Here is a 21,546-nt window from a genome sequence, read left to right as displayed (position 1 = left end):
CCACTAAAAAGAAACTCATTCCTAGGATACAAGTGCAAGGTCTTCTATAAAACTACCTGAGTGGCAATATTTTTTAAAACTTTTACTTTCTTATAAAAATTAGATATTGTTAATAATATGCTCATTTTAATATGTTCTTTCAATTTACCTATTCTTGTGGAGATGACAGAGCATTTCGAACTTGTGGTAAAATTTTTCTAAACTCAGACATATAGTTGAACATAATGATGTGTTGTTTACTTTTTAGAATTAATGAACTCCTTCCTTTGCACAAAATTAAGCTCTGTGACCACAGAAAAATTGTTTAACATTTCAGTAGCTCATCCCTAGTAGAGTGGAAATAAATAATAAATTTGACGAATTTATTATTTAAAATAAGATAAAACACTATATGTTGAGGCCAGAGAGATACTATAGCAAGTAGGGCACTTGTCTGTATGTGGTGGATCTGGGTTGGATCCCCAGCACCACATAGCCCTGTAGGAGTAAGCCCTGAGCACTCCTGGGGGTGGTCCAAAAGCCAAAACCAATCAAGCAAGCAAAGAAACAAACAAAAAAGCCCCACAAAAAAACTTTTATATATGTCAATCCAAGTGTGTTAGTCTGTTATAACCAGAAAGCAGATGGTCCCATGAGCTAGGAGAGGATTTTGTCATAAACTAATCTGTAAGGCTGAGAACTAACAAGAGTGCTTGTCTTTTTACACTAAGGAGAAAATGGTGAAAATTTTACACCTAAAGGGCTGGAGCAGTGGTACAGTGGGTACCATGTAAGGCACTTGCTTTACATGCACCTGACTCAGGTTTTATCTCCGGCATTTCATACCATCACCTGAGTAATACCAGGAGTGATTAATGGGTGCAGAGGAAGTTACCCAGGTCATTGCCAAGTATAGCCCAAAAACAAACAAAAAAATCTTTTAAAATTTATTTTTGCACCTAGAATTCATAAAGAAAGATACAGGACAGGAAAAATTAACAAATGGGATTATCTCAAAATTTTAATACGTATCTAAAAATATTAAATCTGTGAGGAATTAACGCACAATTAAGGCAATAGTGGGAAACCAGTAGAAACAGACTCCATGATATCCTAAATGCTAAAATGATCACCCAAGAAATTCCAATCATGCACTATGTCACATTCTTTTTTTTTTTACTATGTCACATTCTTAAAGGAACATTTCATAATAATGAAAGAATTAATTAGAAATACTTGAAATAAAGAGAGAAGTACCAAGTGAGTTTTCCTGGTCCCTCTCTTCTCTGTCCCAGTCTCATTTGTTTTTCTAACGTCATATCGAGGAAGAAAGACTTCAAGGCAACAAACTATTGATTGACTAATACTGGGTATAAGATACCTGTCTCACTGATTTGACAGTTTTTAGATCCACTAAGTGTACAGAGGCTGCACAGAAAGAAGATCTGAAGAGGAGCCGATTATAGACTCACATAGACTTGATGTTTATAACTGCATTATTATGACAGTTTCTGTCATTTAACTCCTAAACAGGTCTGTAGATAATTATAATGTTTACCTTTGGGAAAATATACTCTCTGAACTTAATATTCTGAGTCACACAATGAGGAAAGCTGTTGGGAGCAAGGTCTATGAATCTCTGGACCTCGTGCACCAATGCATCCATATAGGGCATGTTGCTCCTGTCCTGCATGCAGGGGCTCCGATGTTTGCCAATGACACGCTCAATCTCCTTCTGGGCTTTAGCTGGCAAAAGAGAAATCAGAATTTATATGAAACAAAGAAGACTTTTATCTTCTTAATCATGGTAAATCATCATGGAAGATGAGGACTTTTTGTGTGTTGTTCAGAGATTGGTCAGGAAATACTTGTAAGTTAGGTGCTCAGAAGAATGGCAAAATTTCTTTATCACATACTGTAGTGAGTTTTGTTTCTTGGCAAGTCACATCCAGTGATGCTCAGGGTTTACTCCTGACTCTGTGCTCAGGAATCACACCTGGTGGTGCTGGGGTGTGAACATAGGTCAGCCACATGCAAGGCAAATGCCCTACCCACATTTCTATCACTCCAGTCCTGGAAGGGAGCTCTTAGAAAAATAAGAATACTTAATTTTTATTTTCATTCTTAAGGCACATCTGTTTACTGCTTCTGACCAAAATTAAGAAAACTCCAAAGCAGGAAAAGCACTTTTACCCTCCAAATTTCTAGTGTTGATTAGCATTTTATTTTCTTTTAGTACAATAATCTAACTTGAGGTTACCATAGCCAATGATAGGAAGATGTACTAATAAACATTTTATTTGAACATTGTCTTAGCTGGCAAAGAGCAGCACAGTCATTAGTGTTGACTTCTAATGGTTACGTGAAATTTTATTCTGTCAATTACCTGTGATCATACCTGTGACTTCTGGGTACTTCAGCAAAAGTAGGAGTCCGTATCTCAAAGTACTACTTGTTGTCGCTGTTCCAGCACCAATTATATCCCCTATGGTAGTGATCAAATTGTCCAAAGTAAATGCAGATGGCTTATCATGTTTCTCCTAGGAATAAGGTGTTAAAATTACTTGATAGATGAATAACCCCTTAGAAATATCATAAAATTTTCATTTTAATATATTATTTTTTTCGTGTTTGGAAAATTTAGTCAAATATTTTATTTTATTTTTTATGTCTTTATTTATTTCCCAATTCATCTTGCCATTTATTTGAAAACTTTATGATCTTTACAATAGATTGAAAGGAATTAATTTTTTGTCTTGTTACACTGCTCATTTGTAGAGCAATATTTCTTTTTTCTTTAAGTAGTGAGTCACCATGAGGGTACAGATACAGATTTACACTATTTGAGCTTCTTTTTTCCTCATACAATGTTCACAAACACATCCCTTCACCAGTGCCCATTCTCCACCACCAATAAACCCAGTGTCCCTCCCAACCCCCAATCCCATCTCCCCTCCACCCCACCCTGCCTCTGAAGCAGGATATTCTTTTTTGATCTCTCTCTCCAATTGGGTGTTGTGGTTTGCAATAGGGTATTGAGTGGCCATTGTGTTCAGTCCCTAGTCTAATTTCAGCACGCATCTCCCTTCTCACATGGGATCTCCAATGACATTTTACTTGGTGTTCCCTTCTCTATCTGAGCTGCCTTTTTCCCCAGCATGTGAGACCAGCTTCCAAGCCATGCAACCAATCTCCTGCCACTTATTTCTACTCTTCTTGGATATTAGTCTCCTACTCTCTTATTTTTTTCCATGGATGAGTGCAATCTTTCTATGTCTGCCTCTCTCTTTCTGACTCATTTCACTTAGCATGATACGTTCCATGGTGATCCACTTATATGCAAAGTTCGTGACTTCATTTTTTCTAAGAGCTGCATACTATTACATTGTATAGATGTACCAGAGTTTCTTTAAACAGTAATCAGTTTAGGGCATTCGGGATTTTTCCAGATTCTGGCTATTGTAATCAGTGCTGCGATGAACATATAAGTGCAGATGTCATTTTGACAATACTTTTTTGCTTCTCTGGTGTATATTCCCAGAATTGGTATTGCTGGGTCATTGGGAGCTCAATTTCTAAATTTTTGAGAAGCATCCATATTGTTTTCGGAAAGGGCTAAGCCAGTCGGCATTCCCACCAGCAGTGTAGAAGGGTCCCTTTCTCCCCATAGTCAGGCATCATATAAGTGCTATATTTTAAGGTAAAGTGAGTTGTTACGATTTTTCCAAACCTATAAAATAAATAAGATACAAACTTCCAATGAGTCATTTCTCTTTTTTATCAGTGAATTACTATGAGGTACAGTCACATACTTGCAAACTTTTGTACTTTTGGTTCAGTCATACAATTTCTAGTACCCATCCCTCCATCAGTGCCCATTTTCCACCACCAATGAACCCAATTTCCCTCCCACCACCCTCACCCCAACCCCCCTCCCCACCCTGACTCTGTGGAAGGGTATTCCATTTTGTTCTGTCTTTCCTTTTGTATGTTGTAGTTTGCAAAAGAGGCATTGAGTGGCCATTGGGTTCGATCTATAGTCTACATTCAGCACGCATCTCCAACCAAGAGGGTCCTCCAAATACCCTTTACTTAGTGTTCCCTTCTCTATCTGAATGACCTTTTTCCCCAGAATTTGAGACCAGCTTGCAAGCCATAGAGTAAACCTTCTGGTCTTTATCTCTACTTTTCCTGGGTATTAGAGTCCCATTCTGTTACTTTATATTCCACAAATGAGTGCAATCTTTCTATGTCTAACCCTCTATTTCTAACTCATTTCACTTAACATGATACTTTCCATGTTGATCCACTTACATGCAAATTTCATTACTTCATCTTTTGTAACAATGCATAGTATTCCATTGTGTACATGTACCAGAGTTTCTCTAACCAATCATCTTTTCTTGGGCACTCAGGTTTTGTCCAGATTTTGGCTATTGTAAACAGTGTAGCAATGAACATACAAGTGCAGATGTCATTTAAACTATACCAATTACTCATTTCTTATTCCTAACTTTCTCACTCACTAAATACAATAGGTTACTCTAGAATCCTTTCCTTGCATCATGTTTATCATGTTCTGCCAAATCTCAATCAGCTTTCAATTTTTTTTGGATGTTTGGAATGGAGACCCACTCAGCCATATTTAGGGACCATTCCTGGCTCTGTGCTCAAGAATGACACCTGGCAATGCTTAGAGAACCATATGTGGTGCCAGAAATTCAAATCCTTGTCAACTGCCTCTGTAAAATCTCTTCAGCCCTAATTTTCAATTGTATTGAGTCTAAATTGCTCACTGAAGTCTCCAGATATGCTGCTCCATATACACAGCTCCTGCCAATCTAAGTCTCTATTCCAATCTCATAATCATTATACCCAAAACAGTTACTCAATTACAATCAAAAGAATGTCATTGGAGGAGCTGGAGCGATAGCACAACAGGTTGGGTGTTTGCCTTGAACTTAGCCAACATGGGTTCGATTCCCAACATCCCATATGGTAACCCAAGTACATCCAGGAGTAATTCCTGAGTTCAGAGCCAATAATAACCCCTTAGCATCACTGAGTGTGACCCCCGAAAGCAAAATAATAAAATAAAATAATATAAAAAAATTTTAAAAGAATGTCATTGGAAATTCTAGATATTTCATCTCAGTGCTTATGATTTTTGGAACATATTATCATCCATGTCCACTTAAGTCACAGTTTAAGCCAAACCTTGTATATCTCTAAAGATATCATAGATTTTTCTAAAGTCTATATATCTAAAGTCTATCCATTCTTTTGTTTCCTCATTTATGACTTCTTCCAATCATGAAATTTATTTTGGGTTACCACTGAATTGTCAGGACCACCACAAAACCTGGAAACTCTACTTAAACTGGCCCCCAGGACTCAAGAGTATTCCTACAGACCCCTCAAAAAAAAGAACAGAACCATTTATATTACATAAAACCTAAATCATTTTCAGTGAAATTTAGTAATAGTTTTTTGTTCTTTGTTTGGGGGCCACACCTAGTAGTACCCTCAGAGGTTACATCTGGCTCGGTGCTCAGATATCACTCCTGGCGGGACTTATGGAATCAAACCCAGGTTACCCATATGTAAGGCAAGCACCTTACCCAATCTATTACTCCATCCACAGACATATCTCTTTTTTTTAATTTTATTTTATTGAGTCACCATGTGGAAAGTTACTAAGTTCTCAGGCTTATGTGTCTGTTATACAATGCTCAAACACCCTTCCTTTCACCAGTGCCCATATTCCACCACCAAATAAGCCCCAGTATACCTCCCACTTCCCCACCCCCCCCACCTTCATAACTGTTAAGTTCCACTTCATCTTCTTTTTACCTTGATTACATTCCATATTTCAACACAAAACTCACTATTGTTGTTGGAGTTTCAACATACAACTCACTATTGCTCTTGGAGTTTACCCCCAAAAAATACGGCCCTACTGACAAGGAAGCATTTGATAATTAGTTTTCCATTGATGAGAATGAAGAGATATGAAGTCGTGCAGCCACGGTAGTGGCCACGCGGTTTAGGATTTCTGTATTTTAGTAATTAAGTCCAGGGAGATTTATGTTGGAAATTGCATCATTTCCCTTCCTAGGGAAGCATGGAGCAAAGGCTTAGTTCACAGTCAAGAGACATGGCTGAAAGCACTTGCTGGGACCAGAAGTAATGTAGCTGGACTCTGGATCTTGGTCATTCAGCAGCAAAGCCATTCAGAAGCATGGCCACCCGGGTCGAATCTCGCATAGATATATCTTAAGTCCGCTAATATGTTTTGCACAAGCAATAATTTTCGCAAGTGATTAATTTAATTTTAGTATTTTATTTTTGTTGGGAAGTACTGGTTTATAAAAACAAATCTAGAGCATTTTCACTATCCTAACATCACTGGAAAGACTTACCCAATGAGTCTTATCACTCACAAAGTTAAAGTAGCGATTTAGGCCCAAATTATACCTTTCACATTTTGTGTGCAATCATTTTTATAATTACCTTTTCCATTTTAATCAGAAAGTAGTCAATGAAGTCTCGTGGGTTTCTGAAGTCCAGGGATTCTTGGTGTTCCTTTATCTTCTCCAAAATAAACTTATTTCTCATAGCAACATTTTTAAACAACTCATTATGACATCCTGGGAGATAATGTATTAAAAAAGGAAAAGCATTGTAGATCTGGAAGAGAAAGAATCATTCATTAATTCACTCAACAAATTTACATGCACATGATACATATGAGACACTTTGCTATAAGCTCAGTAAATATTAATAAGACTTCTTTCTTTAACTATAAAATGCCGATAATTAGAAGGGGAATAAATAGACAACTAAGTTACATTATGCACAAATTACAAAGCATTTTTTTTTGCTTTTTGGGTCACACCCAGGGATGCACAGGGGTTACTCCTGGCTCTGCACTCAGGAATTCCTCCTGGCGGTGCCTGGGGGACCATATGGGATGCTGGGAATCAAAACCAGGTAGGGTGCGTGCAAGGTAAATGCTCTATCCCCTGTGATATATCTCCAGCTCCATAAAGCAACTTCAAAAACAACCAAATTCATTTCCTGACTGTAATTTTTCGAAATAATCCTAGAATTTATGCTACCTCTTCTAAAATGAAAATGTGGCATGGGGCAAATAGTGGAACATAGTAGGTGAATAACAAATGCCCCAAATCAATAAATATCAAGAATTGGTCTTCAATAGGATAGTGGTGAAGGAAGTAGACACTCTGCCTTATGACGCTAGAATGTTTTATGCATGGAACCCTACCATAAAAATTTTTGTAAACCATGGTGTTGGTATACAACATCCCATAATTTCAGGCCTAGCTAGGCCTGGATGAAAACGTCGGTTTCTGTTATTGTTACTGTTACTTTAACTGACTTTGTTACTGTTTCAGTTGGCAAAGTTAACTTGCATATTTGGCCTATGTGGCTGAATATCAGAATATCATTGGTTAGTAAATTAACCTACTAAATAACAGGAGGTTGAACAGACTGCTCTCCTGCAGGCCATAGCAAAAAAACCTCTGGAGACAGTCATGTGATCGTCCCCAAACAAGGATATTTCTTCGGGAGTAAAATGCCTCGGACTGTGAAGTAAAACTGCAACATTGTTGCAACACATGGTGCCTAAAATAATTTTTTTAAATATATATCCGTCCCTAGGGCCAAAGTTGGCAAAAGTTCTAATGCCAACCTTCCTCCTAAGGCTAGTAAAAAATAAGTAAAAAAAATTAAATAAAGATGTGGAGGTTAAGGAGAGTTAGTCAAACAGTTTTAGACAAGTTAATTCAGTGATGAAGCCTGAACCAATTAGTCATTCCAGTTTTACCTCTACCTATTTCTTCAGAGATCACCAACAGTATTTGCAGGACTTCTACCTGTTTTTTTCTATCTTGAATAAACAGTGCACCATTAAAATAAAAGAAAGACAAATTAATCATTTTTATTTAGGGTCTTACACTCTAGAAAAGTGCATCATATCCTTATTCATGCTGCTACTGCCAGTCTTAGGGTTTCCTGACTCATTTTGGACAGCTTTTTTTTATTAAGATCTAAGTATAGTTGATTTCTTGTATTGGCTGGGAAAATATTGTTGTCTTATTTGGAAAATGTTATCATAGTCAAGTAAAATTTCTTGTTCTAAAAATGAGACATAGGGGCTGAAGAGAAAACACAGCAGGTAGGGCTCCTTCATTGCACACGATCAACTCAAGTTCAACTCTGGACATATATATGGTCTTCCAAACCTCACTGGAGTGATCCCTGAGCACAGAAACCAGGAGTAAGCCTGGAGCACTGCTGAGTATGCCCCCACCCCACTCTCCCAAAATGAAGCATAGACTGTCCATTCCCTCAGGTCCTTCCTAGGTAGAGCACATCATAAATTTATGATCTACTCATGACTTAAGTTGCCAATTATTATGCACTGGAGATAAATAAGATTTTCTGACAGTGTTCAATAATACCAAACACATTCTACAATACCCTCTCCAGCTATAGATATAAAAATCAGGAAGAAATTAGTGACTCAAAAGAAACCCTTATCATAATTGATGCATTATATTTTATATTTCTATTACTGTATTTTATGTTTTAATTTTTATTTGAAAACATTGACTGTATCTGTTAACACACCATTTCCAAATGATAGTTTGATAAACATTACAATCACTCCAGAATCCATAAGGTACATTGAAGACAAGGTCGGTAAATGAAGCTAAATGTATCTTCAAAGACGACACGCACTGATCAACCAAATTGAAACAGAGATAAACAAATGGAACTATATTAAACTAAGAAACTTCTTCACCACAAAAGATACAGTGATCAGAATGCAAAGACAATCCACAAAAGATAACATCCAACCCCATCAGAAAATGGGACAAAGAAATGAACAGAAACTTTTCCAAAAAAGAGATATGAATGGCCAAAAGGCACATAAAAAATGCTCTTCGGTCAATTATCAGGAGATGCAGATCAAAAAAACTATGAGATACCACCTCACACCACAGAGAATGGCACACATCCAAAAGAACAAAAGCAACTGCTATTGGAGGAGATGTGGAGAGAAAGGGACCATTCTAAACTGTTGGTGGGAGTGCTGACGTGTTCAGCCATTCTTGAAAGCCATATGGACGCTCCTCAAAAAATTAGAAATTGAGCTCCCATTTGACCAAGCAATACCACTTCTGGGAATATATCCAGAAGAAGCAAAAGAGAATAGTCAAAACGACATCTGCACTTATATGTTCATTGTAGCACTTTTTACAATAGCCAGAATCTGGAAAAAACCCGAGTGCCTGAGAAAAGATGACTGATTAAAGAAACTTGGTACATCTATACAATGGAATACTATGCACCTGTAGAAAAGATGAAGTCATGAACTTTGCATGTAAGTGGATCAACACGAAAAGTAGCAGCTAAGTGAAATGAGTCAGAAAGAGAGAGACAGATATAGAAATATTGAGCTCATCTGTGGAATATAAAATAAAAGAATAGGAGACTAACACCCAAGAATAGTAGAAATAATTACCAGGAGTTGGCTCCATGGCTTGGAAGCCGGCCTCACATGCTGGGGGAAAAGGCAGCTCAGATAAAGAAGGGAACACCAAGTAAAATGTGGTTGGAGGACCCGCTCAGGAAGGGTGATGCATCATGAAAATAGACTGTAGATTGAACAGGATGGCCACTCAATACCCCTATTACAAACCACAACACCAAAAAGGAGAAAGAAAACAAAAGGGAATGCCCTGACAAAGAAGTGGGTGGGGTTGGGGATGGGATTGGGGGATGGAGGGATACTGGGTTCATCAGTGGTGGAGAAAAGGCACTGGTGGAGGGATGGGCTCTCAAACACTATATGATGAAAACACAAGCACAAAAATGTGTAAATCTCTAACTGTACCCTCACGGTGATTCACTAATAAAAAATGATAATACACTAAAAACAATTATGATCAATAATTTAAAGTATGAAAAATAAAAATGGGGTAGAGAAATGAACATCACATCAACAAGAAAATTATTTTCCACAAAAGAGAACCATGACTAACTTGTATCCAGGAGGTACTTGAAATTCTCGTGTTTTCATAAAAATATTCCATCAAAGTTAGAAATTTCTTATCACTGTACTCATAACGATTCTGGAACATAATGGAGCAGATAACATTGCAGGAAGCACAGCCCAAAAGAAAAGTTGGATCACAGGGAGATGCTAAAAAGCAAGAAAGTTAAGTGTTATAACACAATTGTCATATAAGTCTAAATTCAAATTACTAAGAAAAGTTGACTTCTAAGGCTTTTAAATATGAGGATTATGGCATCTGTAAACTCAATATACCTAAGACACAGTTCATTGTTTTCCCACCAGAATTGTCTAGTGAATTTCAATTAATTAACTATTTTCTCAAGTATCTCCTAGTTACATCATTCTCTAATAAGAACCATAAGGTAATTTATAACATAGAAAATAAGACGTAGTGGGTAGTGCATTTGCTTTAAAGTGGATGTCCATGGGTTCTATCCCTAGCACCATGTGTGGATACCCTGAGCTCTACCAGGACTGATCCTGAGTGAAATGCCAGGAAATAAGTTCAGGAAAGATCCAGGAACAAGCTAGCTCTGAGCTTATTCCTGGTCAAGTGTGGCTCTGCTGGGTAACAAATGTCATCATTCAAATATATATTTAGATGTATAAAATTCAGCTCAGTGAGTAATATTTTGGTCTTTTATTTTAAGGGAGTTTGTTTCTAGGATCACACTGGACAATACTCAGAGCTTACTCTTGGCACTTGGCTCAGGGATCACTCCTGATAGGGCTGGGGAACATATGAGGTGTGTGGGTGGAGCTCAGGTTGATGATATGCAAGCAAGTGCCTTACCCATTCTACTCTGTCTTAAGCCCCCTTTGTGAGGATACTTACTTTTGATGCAGGAAACTGGATATATTCACTAAAAATCAGAGGCTGAGTAGAATTGAATTCTATTTTGCAAAATACAATTCAAAACAAATGAGTGTACATTTGTGGAGTATAGAATAACATCACATGAGGCTGACACCCAAAGACAGTGACAACCAAGGACAAAGGCCAGGAGGATTGCTCCATAGCTGGAAGCCTGCTTCATGAGTTGAGGGGAGAAGGCAAATGGAATAGAGAAGTGATTACTAAGAAAATGATGGCTGGAGGAATCAGTCTGGATGGGGATGTGTGCCAAAAGTAGATAATGGACCAAACATGATAACCTCTCAGTGTCTGTGTTACAAGCCATAATGCCCCAAAGTAGAGAGAGAATACAGGGAATATTGTCTGCCATGGAGGCAGGGGGAGGTGGAAAAGGGGATGTAAACCAGGGATATTGGTCGTGGGGAATGTACACTGGTGGAGGGATAGGTTTTTGATTATTGTGTGATTGTAACCCAAACATGAAAGCTTCTAAATATCTCATGGTGATTCAATAACTTTTTTTAAATAAGTGTGTTTCCCGAGTAGGAGTGAAGAAGATTGAGATTGAAGTTACGTCCTGATCTTGGAAACAAACATTCTAAAAAAGAGATAATAGAACATCTTTATTTTTTTAATGTCTGATGACAGTTTTAAAGCCTTACTTTACTTTCTTCTATTCGCACATGGACATCTGACATAAAAAAAATCTCAGGTGATCCTTTGAAAAAAGCCTGAAGTTTAAACCACAGAACCCTTTCTCGCACATTGCAGTCCTCCTCTCAGTTCAACCCATGAAACACCACAAACCAATTTCCTGGCAGCCTCTCTCTCATGTTTCTCTATTCTTTTTTTTTTCTTATTTTTTTTTGACACCTGGCGATGCACAGGGGTCACTCCTGACTCTGCACTCAAGAATTACCCCTAGCACTGCTCAGGGGACCATATGGGATGCTGGGAATCGAACCTGGGTCGGCAAATACCCTACCACTGTCCTATTGCTCCAGCCCCTCTCATGTTTCTGAATTTGCAATCCAGTCACAAGAGTATTTCAAATTCTACTGAGATGTATATTGAACCATCAGTATGACCATCCAAACCACATTCGGAATGGAAGAGCTACCCTGCCTCTAGGAACTGACTATTAACACAAAATCTAATACGAAGGAAAAGCCTTAGCAGAAAACAAGCAGAAAAAATGTCTGGTCAAGTTGTGAAAGTAATGTCCAACAGTGAGAGTGATGAAATGGAATCCTGAAGAATATAAGATTTGATAACTAGAGAATCTGGGTTACCACAGCCAGGGAGCTTAGTAGACATAATTACCATGAGAAAAGATAAGTAAGTTAAAATGAAGTAGGGTAGTTTTGCTCAAATATAATGAAGTATATATTATTATTTACTAGATATACTAGAATATACATATACACATGTATCAGAATCCAAGTCAAAATCTTATTCTTAAAGAACTAAATATATGCATTTATATGGATTGCATTATTTTACTATAGTAAAAACAACAAAACAGCACATCTGACAAAAAAAATAAGGTTTGTTTTATAAATTATGGTGTCTACAAATCGTGGAATACTGTTGTATTTCTGTTGATAATATTCTTAAGAAACAAAACATGTAAAAAACATGTATTTAACATATTTTAGGCGTAAGTTTATGAACTAATATACACCAACAAGACTACTTCTCTTTTTATTCCGCACTGTAGCACTGTCGTCCTGTTGTTCATCAATTAGCTTGAGCGGGCAACAGTAATGTCTCCATTGTGAGATGTGTGTGTTGCTAGAGATCAAACTCAGAGCCTCATACCTGGAAGGTTAGAATGAGTTCTACCACTAAGCTCCTTGACTGACCTGAGTCCTCAGAATTCTATGCCCACTTCTACCAAGTATCCCACCCATAGAGATGTTAATATTGCTGCAAAGAGATTACATGGATTAATAACACACATACATGGCATGTGATTGACTTTAGGAGAACCCCCAGTAACTACATGGGTTCCCTGAATATAAGGGCGTAAAGGCCTGGAAGCCCTCAAGCACTGCTAGATTTGTCCCTAGAGGCTTCTACAGCATTGCTGAGGTAGCCTGGGTGACCCCAGTACTTCAGGACCCAAGTCATACTATTTACTCCAGCACTCCTATAAAGCCACCAGCCTGTGGGCCAAGAATTGCTGGGGGTGGGGGCAGCAGGGCCTTAAGCACACCCTTGGAACCCCCTCCCAGCAAGCGCAATCAATTAGACGTGTGTTGATACTATACTACTATTTCCAGGAATTTATTCTAAGGAGAAATTTAAATTATGCAAATATTTATTATAACTGTATTTTTCTTTTAATACATATAAAAGGAATTAGTGTATTTCGATAATGAAATAATACTGGTCTAAAAACACAATGCCAATCTACCATATAAGCTGTAACGTTATTGATAGTGTTCTTAAAAAATACTTTATTAAGACTTAAAATAAAAACCAAAACATGGGGCTGGAGCGATAGCACAGTAAATAGGGCGTTTGCCTTGCACGCGGCCGACCTGGGTTCGAATCCCAGCATCCCATATGGTCCCCTGTGCACCACCAGTAGTTATTCCTGAGTGAAGGGCCAGGAGTAACCCCTGTGCATTGCCAGGTGTGACCCAAAAAGCAAAAAAAAAAAAAACCAAACAAAAAAAACATTTCATAACTTAATCTCAACTTTTTCCCTGCCAAGTCTCCAACCATCCCAGACTCTTCTACCCTCTCCTAGTTCTGTAAGGGCTCAAATACAAACCGAGCCTTTTGGTACTACAGCCTCTCTCTCCCTATACACCAAAACCCTCTAAGTGAGCTATCAATGCAGCCTATACATGGAAAAATGATATAATGCAAATCCAACCTCTGAAATACCAATTCTTATTGTCTCAGGGGGCTCCCAAGTGGTGCTCAGGAGTCTCCAAGGCTACTCCCTAAAACACTCAGCCCCCAGGCGTGAAGGTTCCTTGCTGGGGTCTGAAGATGTAGTGCCAGGGACACCTGAGCCATACTGGTGGTGCCCTACAGCCACGAGGATCACACCCAACAGTGCTCAGGGCCACGCTAGGTAGCTAAGAGGACCTGGGTCTAGCAATACACAGAAGAGAATATGGAGTTTAGTAATCACTTAATAGTTTTGGCCACAGTAGTTTTAAAGATGAATTGATTTCTAAGAATTTTTTGGCGCAGTGTTTTGTAGACCAAAGTTTTCTCTCTGTCTCTCTCTGTCTCTCTCTCTCTCTCTCTCTCTCTCTCTCTCTCTTTCTTTATTATAAACTCAGTGATGTATACGCGTAAGATGCACAGTACAATGACTTGATAGATATACTGGATAATGTGATTTTTTTTCTCAAAATATTTCCTAAAAGTCAATTCATCTTTAAAATTACTGTGGCCAAAACTATTAAGTGATTACTAAAATCCATATTGTCTTCTGTGCTTAGCTAGACTCAATCCCCAGGTCCTCTTAGTTACCTAGAGGTCACCCTAACTCATAATTTATAAACTATGAAAGAAATCTTGAGTGCCAATGCGACACCAGGCATTTCTTTTATTTGCCCATTTCACTACCATGCAAAGAGAAAGATTCTGGTTGATATTGTAATACCACATTTGCTTGAAAGAATAGGTATGCTAACCATTTTGCTTCTTATTACCTTATTTAACCCTTATTATATGAACCAAAAGTTCTGTTGCATTTGAGCTATCAGATCACTCTGAAGTCTGTATTTAATAGTACCTTATTTATCCAAATTATTACTATAATGGCATCATGAAGTACACACCATTGGTTTTTTTTATGGCTTCCACCAGACACAAAGCCTCCTCTTGAATTCTGTCTTCAATTGTCCTCTTCCCCATCCCCATATTCCTCAAAACCGTGAGGGCAAAACGTCGAGTTTGCTTCCACATTTCTCCATTGCTGAAAACAATTCCTATTAAGACAAAAAAAAAAACAGAAAAAGAAGTAGAGAAGAAAATCTCGTTAGCCACAAATGCTGGCTGATAGTCTACATCTTAGGCAGTGAGGAAGATACTTAGCAGGAATATAAAAAGTGGTGGCAGCCTAAGGAATTTCCCTGAAGCTCAGCCTCACCTACTTCCTTTCCTAACCCAGGTACTATCTTAACAAGATTCCTGGTTTTATAGCTCCTTCATCCTTCAGCCCTCAAGCCTCAGACCAATCCTGTGAAGATAGTGTTTTGTCCCGTTTTCACTGGTGAGGGTGATGAATTTTATGGAAGCAAGATTCTAGCTCTCTGATCACACACCTAATAAATCATGAGTGACATTTTCAACACTGAATTTTGAACACTGTAAATAAATTCTACAAAGATACAACAAAGGGGTGACTGCTCAAGAAGAGAGGCAGTGCTTGTGAACTGAAAGAAAGCAGATGAATATCCGTCCCTCCGATAAGAGACATGCCACAATCATCTCATTGCAATGTTTTTCTTCTACTTGCCAAATAATTTCTATGAATGTGGTATTAGCACCAAGGAAACTGAAGATCAGACATCTAAGCGAAAATCATATCAAAATGGACTAAACACCTCAACATTAGAACAGAATCCATAAGGTACATTGAAGACAGGTCAGCAAAACCCTCCACGACATTGAAGTTCAAGGTATCTTTAAAAATTGACACTCCATTAACCAAGCTAGTGGAAACAGAGATAAACAAATGGAACTATCTTAAACTGAGAAACTTCTGCATCTAAAAAGATACAGTGACCAAAATACAAAGACAGTCTAGAGAATGGGAAAGGATGTTCACCCAATTCCCATCTTACAAGGGGTTGATATCAAGGATTTACAAGACACTGGTTGAAGTCTACAAGAAGAACCACCAGCCCCATCAGAAAATAGGGCAGTAAAAGGAACAGAAACTTTCTCAAAGAACAAATCTGAATGGCCAAAAGGCACATGAAAAAAATGCTCTTCATCACTAGTCATCAGTGAGATGCAGATCAAAACAACAATGAGATATCATCTCACACTACAGAGAATGGCACACATTCAAAGAAGAAAAGCAACCTGTGTTGTTGTGGGGAGAAAGGGACTCTCCTTCACTGCTTGTGGGAATAGCGACTGGTTCAGTCCTTTCAGAAAAAAGTATGTACGATTCTCAAAAAATTAGAAATTGTGCTCCCATTTGACCCAGCTATACCACTGCTGGGATTATATCCCATAGATGCAAAAAAGTAGAGTAGAAAAGACATCTGCACTTGTATGTTAATTGCTGTACTGGTTACAATAGCCAAAATCTGGAAAAAACCTGTTTGCCCAAGAAAAAAAGACTGGTTATAGAAACTTTGGTACCCTTACACAATAGACTATTATGCAGCTGTTAGAAAAGATGAAGTTATGAACTTTGCCTATAAGTGTATCAACATAGAAAGTATCATGTTAATCGAAATGAGCCAGAAAAAGAGGGACAGATATAGAAAGTTTGCACTCATCTCTGGATTGTAAAGTAACAGAATGGGAGATTAACACCCAAGAAGAGTAGAGATAAGTACCAGGAGGTTTGCTCCATGGCTTGGAAGCCGGCCTCACATGCTGGGGGAAAAAGGCAGCTCAGATAGAGAACAGAACACCAAGTAAAGGGTTTTTAGAGGGCCTGCTCGGGATGGGAGATGTGTGCTGAAAGTAGACTATAGACTGATCATGATAGCCATCAATACTTGCATTGCAGATCACAACACCCTAGAGGAGAGAAGAAATTAAAAGAGAATCTACCTGCCAGAGAGGTGGGGCGGGTAGGTGGGGAGATGCGGGGATGGGAAGGATACTAGGAACATTAGTGGTGGAGGACGGAAGGGCACTGGTGGAAGGATGGGCACTCGATCATTATATGACTGAAACATAAACACGAAAATTTGTAAGTCTGTAACTGTACCTCACGGTGATTCATTTAAAAATTAACATATATATATTTATATTCTTAAAAATGTCTCCAAGAAGATCTTAGAGAATGGTATTCATGTGGAATTGGCTCCATTCTTTTTTTCATGTTACCTAAACCCAGAAAACACACCAGACCACAGGACAGTTGGAGACTGGCTCAAAAGGGAAAAAAAAGCACAAGATGAAGAAATTTAAGAACTTAACTTTTAAGTGTTTTGTAGTATCAAATATATGTTCTTATATATCCTTATTTTAGTGATGATATTTTGCTTGTATTTTATTAGATTAAAATATTTCTCATTACCACCTCACACCACAGAGACTGGCACATATCCAAAAGAACAAAAGCAACTGGTGTTGGCATGGATGTGGGAGAAAGGAACCCTCCTTCACTGCTGGTGTGAATGCTGACTGGTTCAGCCCTTTTGGAATACAATATGGACGCTTCTCAAAAAATTAGATATGGAGCTCTTATTTTACCCAGCAATACCACTTCTGGAAATATATCCTGGAGATGCAGAAAAGGTATAGTAGAAATGTCATCTGCACCCATATGTTCATTGCAGCATCGTTTACATAGCCAGAATCTGGAAAAAAAACCAAGTGACCAAGAACAGGTGACAAGTTAAAGAAGCTTTGGTACATGTACACATTGGGATACCGACTGGTTCAGCAATTTGGAAAACAATATGGACGCTTCTCAAAAAATTAGAAATTGTGCTCCCATTTGACCCAGCTATACCACTGCTGGGATTATGTCCCGGAGATGCAAAAAAAATGTAGTAAAAATGACATCTGCACTCATATGTTAATTGCTTCACAGGTTACAATAGTCAAAATCTGAAAAAAAAAACCCGAGTGCCCAAGAACAAATGACTGGTTAAAAAAATTTTGGTACATTTACACAATGCACTATTATGCAGCTGTTTGTAAAGATGAAGTCAAGAATTTATCATAGAAGTGGATCAACATGGAAAGTATTCTGCTAAGCGAAATTAGCCAGAAAGAGAGGGACAGACATAGGAAGATTGCACTCCTTTGTGGAATATAAAGTAACAGAATGGCAGACTAACACCCAAAAATAGTAGAGATAAGTGACAGGAGGTTTCCTCCTCAGCTTGGAAGCTGGCCTCACATGCTGGTGGAAAAGGCAGCTCAGATAGTGAAGGGAACACCAAATAAAAGGTGCTGTTTGGAGGACCCGCTCAGGATGGGAGATGCATGCTTAAAGTAGACTATAGATCAAACACGATGGCTACTCTATACCTCTATTGCAAACCATAACACCCAAAGGAGAGAGAGAACAAAAGGGAATGCCCTGCCACAGAGATGGGGTAGGGTGGGGGGTGGGTGGGAGGTATACTGAGATTCCTTGTGGTGGAGAATTGGCAATGGTGGAGAGATGGGTACACTAGCATTGTAAGACTGAAACACAAGCATCAAAGTTTGTACCTCATGGTGATTCACTAATAAACAATTTTTGAAACTAAAATATTTCTCATGCATTTTCATAAGAATAGTTTGAAAGCAAGATTGCAATATTACAAATCTATGCTAGCTCTATACATAATATACATGTTTCCTAAAATAGCCTCTTGGCATCCATGACTCGAATCTAAAAGCATAATTCCCGTGAATAAGATAACGATTATTTTTCTTCTCTGACTTTTCTCTTTTTTGCATTATCTTAACTAGTTATAGTTTTAAAGACTATAGTTTAGACACAAATTTGCATAACATTACTGGGGTCAGAGTAATATAGTGTAGTCAGAGAGTATAGTGGGTAGTAGTCTCTTGCCTTACAAGCAGCTGTCCACCGTTCCATCCCTGGAGCCCCATATGGTCTCCTGAGAACTACCAGAATTGATCCCTGAGCACGAGCTAGGAGTAAGCCCTGAGCACTGCCACGTATGGCCCCCAAACAAACAAAAATTAATTTGCAGAACATTAGAAGTTAGTTTCAGTGTATTGAATATTTCATTAAATTGTGTTATCCTCACAATTTTAAGTATGGATTATCCTTATATAAATAATATTAGAATTATGCTGTTATAATAAATTTTTGTAAATTTAATTTCCAATTCCTTACTCTATTCGAATCTTTATAATTACAAACCCATACACATGCCCCAAAGAGAAGCCTACCTAAGCCTCTGGACATGTGATATATCACTGGGAAACTTCCTCTGCCAGAAAATACCTCGCCATGATCAATCAAGGCTTCCTTCACTGCATCATATCCATGCAGCACCACCGTGGGCTTCATGCCAAAATACACAGTGAACACAGGGCCATAGACTTCTGCAAGCTGGAATATAAACAGAAAATAGGATAGTTTCATTTTCAAAATTTAAAATGCAGAGAGGAAATAAATTTTTATCACTCATTTATAACACTCTAAAATTTAGAATTTCAAAAACTGAGCTTACAGGGGTTACATACATATGTAACACCAATGAACCACTAAATTTCTAGTATCTTTCAGCATCAGAATGAGCCTCTGTCCATCCTTCCCATGCCCTCTCCCTTTGTCTGCCATAACTACCTGAGATTCCATCAAGTCTATGAGTTAATGTGTTGGGTTTTTTAGTTTAGTTGTTCTAGTTTCTATATTCTACATATCAGTTCAATTATTCAGTAATAGTCTTTCTCTTTCTTACTTACTTCATTTAGTATACTCACCATTTTGAGTATATATGTACCACTACTTCTTTATGCAGTCAACTATATTTAGGATGACTCACATTTTGCTATGATGAAAAGCTAGGTAAACTAATACAGAGAATCAATTATTTTTTCAAGCTAGTGTTTTTATATACTTTAGATAAATACCTAAGAGTGGAAAAGCTGAATCCATATGGTACTTTCATTTTAGTGTTTTTAAAAAAATCTCCATGACATTTTCCATACGGCTTTGTTAATTTACCTTTTCATCAAGAGCATACCAGTTTCTTTTTCTCTGCATCTTTGGTAACATTATGTTCAAGTTTGTAGACATAGGTCATTATCACTGGTGTCAGGTGATATATATCATTATTGTTTTGAGTAATAGCAATGCAGAGCCTGGCAAGCTACCCATGGAGTGTTTGATATGCCAAAAACAGTAACAAGTGTCAAGGTGGAGACATTACTGGTCCCCGCTCCAGCAAATCAATGAGCAATGGGATGACAGTGACAGTGACAGTGACAGAGCAACTCTTGTTTTTGACTAATTTCTGGGTCATTCTTTATTCATCTCTGTCTTCTCAGGAAAGGTGTCATTCAGTTCTCTTGCCCACTTTTTGATTGGGTTGCTTGATTTTTTTGATTCTTATTTGTGTGGGTTCTTAAGATAGTTTGATATCAACCCATCAGCAGGAAATAATGTACAAAAATCTTCTCCCAATTACTAGGTTGCCTATTTGGTTTTATCACATTTTTACCCTTATGTAATTTATAGTTTGGGATATAGTATTTAAATATCTAATTCATATAAAAATTTATTTAAAGGGCTAGAGCGATAGTACTGCAGGTAGGGTATTTGACTTGCATGAGGCGGACCCAGGTTCGATTTCCAGCATCCCATGTGGTCTCCCGAGCACTGTCAGGAATAATTTCTGAGACAAAGGTAGGAGGTAACCCTTGTGACCCAAAAAGCAAAAAAAAAAAAAAAACTGGATTGGGTTGAGGCCAAACCCAACAGTGCTGAGAGTTGATTCCTGGTTCAGCTTTCAGGAATCACTTCTGGCAGTGTTCAGGGATCTATATGTGATGCTAGGATTGAACCCAGGTTGGCCTTGTGTAAGGCATGCCTTACCTGCTGTACTGTATCTCCAGCTCCTAGTCTTCAACTCATTTTTAGTTAATTGTTTTATATGATGGCAAATAGTAAGTAACATTCTTTGGTTCTTCTTAACATGTCTTTTTTCAGTTTTCCCCCATGCTGTTAGGTTAAAGAGACTTTCCTTTCTCCATTGTATGGTCCTAACTCTTTTGTTAAAAAAGTGTATCTACATAACTATGAATTTATTTCTGGGCATCTATTTTATTCCTCTGGTCTTATGCTATTTTTGTTATACTATCACATTCTTTTAGTTATGATTGTAATTATTATTACATTATACTTTGAAGTCAGGAATCATGATGATTACATTTTCCTTTTATTTTGTTATTGTTTTTGACTGTTCTAGGATTTCTGTGGTTACATACAAATTTTAGAACTGCTTGTATTATTTCCTTAAAATAATACTATTTTTATAGAGATTGCACTAAACCTGTAAAATGCTTTAGATGACTATTTCAATAATGTTCTTCCAATCCATGGTCACAAGACATCTTTCTATTTCTCTGTGATTCCTCTCTCTCAAATGTCTAATAATTACAGACTTTCACTTCCATTTTTGGGTATATTCCAGGGTACTTTATCTTCTCTGATAAAATAATAAATATGATTGTTTTCTTAACAGTCCTTTTCCTCACTTGGATACATATAGAAATGTAATAGGCTTAAGTATATTAATTTTATATTCACTTTTTATGAACTCATTAGTTATTTCTGGATTTGTTGTGAAACTGTTGATGCAGGAATCAAACCCAGGGCCCACACATACAAAGCCAGATTTCTGCCAAGAAAACACAACCATTTCCTTTCTATCCATATTATGATGTTATCTGCAAATAAGATAGC

At 37.7% G+C, this 21,546-nt stretch overlaps 1 protein-coding gene across 2 annotated transcripts in view; it reads right to left on the bottom strand.

Annotated features, from left to right (window-relative positions):
• LOC101549525 (cytochrome P450 2C21-like) overlaps positions 1-21,546 on the bottom strand; it is a 31,416-nt gene that overhangs the window by 8,884 nt on the left and 986 nt on the right. Inside the window, exons 2-7 of one of the 2 annotated variants that reach the window (XM_004622121.2) lie at positions 19,026-19,188; positions 14,756-14,905; positions 10,056-10,216; positions 6,493-6,669; positions 2,378-2,519; positions 1,538-1,725 (exon numbers count right to left, since the gene is read on the bottom strand). In XM_004622121.2, coding sequence (XP_004622178.2) covers positions 1,538-1,725; positions 2,378-2,519; positions 6,493-6,669; positions 10,056-10,216; positions 14,756-14,905; positions 19,026-19,188 — 981 coding nt within the window. The remainder of the gene's footprint in view (positions 1-1,537; positions 1,726-2,377; positions 2,520-6,492; positions 6,670-10,055; positions 10,217-14,755; positions 14,906-19,025; positions 19,189-21,546) is intronic. The other variant, XM_055118969.1, reaches the window with a different exon arrangement.

Source organism: Sorex araneus, chromosome 11, assembly GCF_027595985.1.
Source record: "Sorex araneus isolate mSorAra2 chromosome 11, mSorAra2.pri, whole genome shotgun sequence".
Classification (NCBI taxonomy): domain Eukaryota; kingdom Metazoa; phylum Chordata; class Mammalia; order Eulipotyphla; family Soricidae; genus Sorex; species Sorex araneus.
Note: the sequence above shows the minus strand (reverse complement) of the source record. Positions and strands in the feature narration are given on the sequence as shown.